Source organism: Hipposideros armiger, unplaced genomic scaffold (genome assembly GCF_001890085.2).
Source record: "Hipposideros armiger isolate ML-2016 unplaced genomic scaffold, ASM189008v1 scaffold_189, whole genome shotgun sequence".
Lineage (NCBI taxonomy): Eukaryota > Metazoa > Chordata > Mammalia > Chiroptera > Hipposideridae > Hipposideros > Hipposideros armiger.
In genome coordinates this window covers 60,315-66,513 of record NW_017731539.1, presented here as the reverse complement: position 1 = coordinate 66,513, position 6,199 = coordinate 60,315, and the positions used below count along the sequence as shown (strand labels likewise).

Here is a 6,199-nt window from a genome sequence, read left to right as displayed (position 1 = left end):
AGAAAAGGCAGGAACCATGCAGGAGTTGAAGCGGTAAACATTACTGAGGAAATGTGACAGTTCCTGCTTGTCTCTTTCCTCTTTCTTTCTTTCTTTCTTTCTTTCTTTCTTAACTGTGTATAAGATGAGAGTCTTACCATTGGGCTTCTTAATGTTCTTTATCAAACAAAAATATATATACCATAACCCACAGACACATCACTTTTGTACTTAACTAGCCAGATAGTTTGACCACAGATAAATACACACTTGCACACAATTTTTCCCAAGACATGACAGTAATATTTTCCACAATTGTGAATTGTTCTGAGTCACTCTAGCAGAGTGTAAGTTCTCAGGTTTCAAACCACGCCAGCAGAAGAAAGTAAAAATTAAATAAAAGGGAGCGAAAAAAAGAAATACCACACAGACAACTTTTCTGGAATTTCTGAAGGAAGAATGATATCTTTGGATGCAATGGAAGTTTTAAAAAAAAGGAAAACATAAAAAGCTACCACACTTGTCAAATTCAACTAAGAACTGCTTATTATTAACAAGGTGATGTCCAATATTTAACAACTATTATTCAGATACAAGAAAGAAAATACCATTTAGAGTATCTTACACTGGACTTTTGCTGTACATTAAAAGTGTGGCTAGTTTATTATTATAAAAAATAGAGTTCACATCATACCTTCTTCTCACATTTGTAAAGAACAAGGCTGAGGGAAATTGTTGCATTGACATTAGTCCCCAAGATGGAGCCTTAACAGTTTGCCTGAAGTATTTCAGAGCCTGAAACCCAGCCCTCCCCCTGGAACAGGCTTCAGATATCCCAACCTCCTGCTAGTAGAAAAACACAGCAGAGCAAGATCTGTGTGTTGGTCTCTGCACAGGATGGTTTGCCACCATTTTTTGGTTTGTTTTAAGCAAATTAAAATGAACATTGAATGTCTGTGTAGTCAGTTCATTGTCTCTCTTTGCTGATCGAGCTCTTGGCTGATGGAGAAGTCCGCCTTCTCCATTATAGGTCTCATTCTGGAGACACATCTCCTCTCCCCAGAACCCAAAGGGTACGCTCCTGCCTCCTTCCATCTTGCAGTTCACATGTTCATCAGCGCCAGGGCACGTCCCGATAATTCATATATTTTTTGCCCTTTGTCATGTATGGAGAGGTCATGAATGGATGGTCTTTGATTGGCAGTGCTGGTGACGCCCTTCCTGGTCCTCTTCGGATGGACCCTTTTGGAAATAAAGCTGGTGAGGCAACGCGCAGAGGCTCCCTCCAGCTAAAGTTGGCCCTGGCTCATGGGCCGGCAGAACAGGTATGCCTCCTTCGTGCAGCCTTTGTCTCTGGGAACCTCGGCACCTGTGCTCCAAGCTCTGGTGGTGTGTCTTTCCTGAACAAAGCCTGGGAAATGGGGTCCTCATGCTCTACTGAGTGGTGCAGCTTGGGCTGACCAGATGCACGGGGGTGCTTGGTCCAGAAAATCACATGGCACACGTCTTGGTTTAGACGCTGGATGATTGAGCTGCAGTGTTTTGATAACCGTGGGAAACACTAGGAAAAAGTAGTCTGGGGAGTTTAATTTATCCTGCTTCTATTTCATTAGGGTTTCTTTCTTTCATTTTCTTGTCCTGTCTTTTTGGTTGATATTTAATGGCCTGCTGAGTTGGACTTGAGAAGTTTGAGCATCAGCAGAAGGTCCCTGATCCATCACCTTGCATCGCCCTCCCGATTAAGATGTGTGGATTCTTCAAGTTCCCTAAAGAAACGCATCCACCCATCCCAATATGTGGATACTTGAGAGACATATGGCATTGAGCCTTCTTTATGTTGGGCTAGGGATTCAAACCAAAAAAGCTCAGTCTTTATTTAACTTTGGGTGGCTCCACAGGGAACTCAGGTCATTCAGGTTCCCAGTCACGTCGGGCCAGTTATAAGAACAGGTTTCGTATCTGTATCTCCAAAATCTCTGAGGTGACGGTGTATTTAAATCCCTCTAAAACACATAAATATAGGCTGGAAATTTTGAGAACATGAATTTGTTCGCCCTGGAACAACCCATATACCTAATTATTTCTTTACTTAATGGAAAATGGCACTTTAATGTTTTCATTCAATGCTGCCTCTGTAGAAGCTCACTTATAGCAACTCAAGGCGGTTGTGCCTGAGCTCCTTGTCATTGCCTGGGCTGAAGACTGATGACACTGATAAGTTGGCATGACTTTGAAAATGAGTCACTATAGCTGAGGAAGGGGCTAGTCCTGCAATATTTTCAGTTATGACGTTTAAAGGGGGAGATATTTGAAAATAAATGATAGCTATCACCTAGATTATGAAATAAAAGGCAATTTTTCATCATTAATAATTCAGTTTTACATGTTTAACTATGGGGCCAGTGAGCTCCATATAGACTTAGTTTTGGCTCCTGACCTCCAGCATTTTTCAACTTAAGAATTTCTTAATACAGAGGTGCATGAAGAGTTCATACATGCTAGAGTCTAACATTATTTTGTCAAGACAAAATGATCTTAGCCTAGAATGCATTCCAAAAATACCTTCTACTCTGTGTCATGATTAATGATCCCCCATTGTTTAAAAGCAGGACGGTTAGTTGGGCAGTAAAATAAAACAAAGTGTAATTGTTACTTAATAAAAAGTCAGGTACTCACATTGATTTCCATACTAGGATTAATAGAAGGCAAAACTAGAGTGAGGATTGGGGGGGAAAAAAAGGCCTAGATTTATTATCCAATAATAGCTATTTGTTGGTTATGGTGAATGGGATGATGGGGCCAAAAATAGCTGTGAGGACCTCTTATTCACAGTTATCCACAGCATGGCCACGGGGAGGTAAGATGGGGGTTTTGGTGCATGGGCTTGGGGTATTGTCTTGGTCACATCTTATGTGCCTGTGGCTTCAACATTCCACAATTATGCCTTCTGGGGTCTGATGGTGTTGGTGCTCCCCTACTTCAGAATTACCTGGCTGTGCTCTTGGCTTTTCTTGCACGTTCAGTGCGCCATTGTCTTTCTCCCTTTGCCAACCTCTGGGATTATATCGTTGGTATTCTTCTTTTGTGGTCTCACCATGAGACCATTTTTGTCTGCAGAGTACCATACTGGTGATGCTGGTGCTTTCCTATTCTGCAGTATGAGAAGTGAAGAGTCTCATAGTGCACACAAGTCAGCGGTTATGTTGTTAGTATTTTCCTGAAGCGTGTTTACTATAATCATGCCCTATACATTCTTATATTGTACAATTCTTAGATTACAACTCTTGGGTTTTCAGCAGCTCGATCCACTTCCACTTTTCCCCGTTTCTATACTTTTGTGTAATGTTATTCTTGCCTATTTAAAAACATTTAAATAACAAAATTCCAAAAATAAAGAATGCCTGAGGGGATGCCGGAAGTGGCCTGCAGGGCGCGCGCACGGGGCACCAACGTTCGTCATTTCATGTGGGAGGGAACACGAGCACAGCGCGGTGGAGCCTACGGTGTCCCCAATCCAGCTAGAGGTGCGCATGGCAGAGCAGGAACCCACAGCTGAGCAGCTGGCGAAGATTGCAGCCAAGAACCAGAAGGATGAGCACTTGGTCAACTACAAGCCCCCGGCCCAGAAAAGCATCCAGGAGATCCAGGAGCTGGACAGGGACAACGAGAGCCTGCGCAAGGTCAAGGAGGCCCTGCTGGGCCATGAGGCCGGCTCAGCCAACCCCAACGTCCCCAACGTTGTTGTGACCCGCCCAACCCAGGTGTGTAGCACTGCCCCAGGACCCCAGAGCTGGACCTGACAGGAGACCTGGAGAGCTTCAAGAAGCAGTCATTTGTGCTGAAGGGGCATGCGGAGTGCCAGATAAAGATCTCTTTCCTAGTGAACAGAGAGATTGTGTCCAGCATGAAGCACATCCAGCACACGTACCGGAAANAGAGAGAGAGAGAGAGAGAGAGAGAGATCAGGTGCAGGACAGGGGACGGGGACCAGTTTCTCAGCAATGCTTTGGCACTGGTGCCTGAAGTGGGAGGAGAGAGCCAAGCGCACGGATATGCAGTGGGGTTCTGAGTATAAAACTGTTAGGTGCCTCCCTCCCAGCACTGCCTCCTCCTAAACAATCTCCCTTTCAGGAGAGCCCAGCCGGCCTTTATCAGTCAGTGCCTTCTGCCTCCAGGAAGCCAGCTGGAGTGTGAGTACCCGCTTCATTTCTCTTCCTTTCCAACTGTTCATGGTTGGGGGCTTGTCTTCTCAGTCTGCTTTGAGGTTTGCTCTTTTTCCCTTCTCTTTGTTTTAATGGAGAAATGTTTCAGATGGTCGGAACTAAGCAGAAGCAGTAACGTCAGAGTTCTGGAAAATTAGAAAGCCATGTCCTAAAAGCCACAGGCTGCTTCTCGGAAGCTGGAAAGCCATGTCTTGATGATTTCTGAGGCAGGGTGGGAGCAGCACCTGAAAGGTGGAAGAGGGTTATCAGCAAGGTGTCTACCAGACGTGCTAAATGACTCTGAGCTCTTTAGCGCTGTATAGGAGTTTCAGGTTGTGATCTTTAAATAATTAAGTAAAGCTGGAGACATACCAATATGACTCCGAAAAAAAAGTGGGGTCCTGGCAATGGCCCTTTCCAATCATGGTTTTATGGCTCTTTCTGTGTGCGCTGTCATGCTGAAGGGAGTGTGCTCGCCCACCAGGGGAACTCGTCAGGCACGCTGGCGGCACAAATTTGGCAGGTTCTTTGCAGCTGCCCTTTCTAATGTGGAATTCAGACCTCAAGGCTTCTAGGAGTGGTGTGTTCCGAGGAGGAGGTGTTTTAAACAGGAGATGAGAATACCTAACAGCATTTTATTTCTGATTACCGCTTTAAAGAAAACTGAATGTCTCCCACTACTTAAAACAAAAACTACCTAAAATAAAGATTGACGTAAGTACCAAATAAATGCCAGTGTTAAAAGTCTCTTTAATAGGATGGAGCATGAACGTTAAAAGACTTTTTTCTACATCCATGTTTAAAAGTTTGCATTATTTTTTAAAGTGATACAGACATACCTCATTTTATTGCACTTTGCCTTATTGCATATTGTGGGGTTTTTGTTTTTGGGAGGTTTTTTGTTTTTGTGTGTGTGGTTTTTTTTTGTTTTGTTTTGTTTTTTACAAAGTGAAGGTAAAACCCTCCATCAGAAAATAGATTAAATAGACTCACCGAAGGCTCAGGTCATTGTTAACATTTTTTAGCAATAAAGTATGTTTAATCAAGATGTGTACAGTGTGTTTTTAGACATAATGCTATTGCACATTGAATAGACTACAGTATAATAGAAACATAACTTCTGTATGCACTGGGAAACCAAAAAATTCATGTGACTCGCTTTATTGTGATAATCACTTTATTGTAGTGGTCTGGAACTAAACCCGCAGTATCTGTGAGGCGTCCTATACTTGAGACATAGAAAATTGAAGACTTCCAGGTCTCTCCAATGCACTAATTTCTAATACATGTTGACAATAGAATGGGTTTTATTTTGTATAATAAAATAGGGAATGTTGATTGAGTTGAAATTTTGATATTGTCTTGTATTAGAATGATGAGCATTGTTTTGTTTCACTGGTGACTTAGGCTATGAAAAGTGCTTTCTGACTGCTGCCAAAAAGCAGCTTCCAGAATATTCTAGGGATGTTAACTTCACTACACACAGTCCTTGTTGTGGATGTGTCAGCAATACGGGAGAAGGAGGCTTGCTTTGAGACACAGGAAAATGTTTATTTGTCAGAGCAGTCACTGCTTCCAGCAAGGGCATAGGGTGAAACTGGGAATGGCCGAATCCTTTGTCATACTCGTAGTTCAACCCCCATCTCAGACTTATTTCAAGGCATCCATGGAGACAGGCTGTGTTCACCATATCACTGCACCATAGCACCTACTGCAGACTGCATTCAGAAGCTGCTCATACGCTGTGTGTTGACTTGAATAGAATCTTGGGTGGCATTAATGTGCTCCAGACTTGGAAGACAGAACCACCAGGGCTTACCTATTCCATAGGTCTGCCTCTGCTGAGTGAACTGGGAAAGTCCGCACACTGAATCTCAGTTTTCTATAAAATAAAGGCTTGAACTGTGTGCTCTCTAAAATCCCACCTAGCTCTCAAATTTTTCTGTCTCTAAGAAAATATTGATGTTGAGTTCAAGGATGTGGTTCTCCAAGATGTGTGTGATTTTGGTGGAGGGGGG

The 6,199-nt window shown here is 43.1% G+C and overlaps 1 protein-coding gene and 1 pseudogene across 4 annotated transcripts in view; both read left to right on the top strand.

Annotated features, from left to right (window-relative positions):
* SLC14A1 (solute carrier family 14 member 1 (Kidd blood group)) overlaps positions 1-6,199 on the top strand; it is a 49,531-nt gene that overhangs the window by 19,300 nt on the left and 24,032 nt on the right. Inside the window, exon 1 of one of the 4 annotated variants that reach the window (XM_019652900.1) lies at positions 1,158-1,304. The exons of 1 other annotated variant lie outside the window; for it this stretch is intronic. In XM_019652900.1, coding sequence (XP_019508445.1) covers positions 1,158-1,304 — 147 coding nt within the window. Of the gene's footprint in view, positions 1-1,157; positions 1,305-3,961; positions 4,170-4,196; positions 4,244-6,199 lie in introns of those variants that run through there. 2 more of the 4 variants (XM_019652901.1, XM_019652903.1) reach the window with 2 other exon arrangements.
* LOC109388295 (rho GDP-dissociation inhibitor 1-like) overlaps positions 3,510-6,199 on the top strand; it is a 6,892-nt pseudogene continuing 4,202 nt past the window's right edge.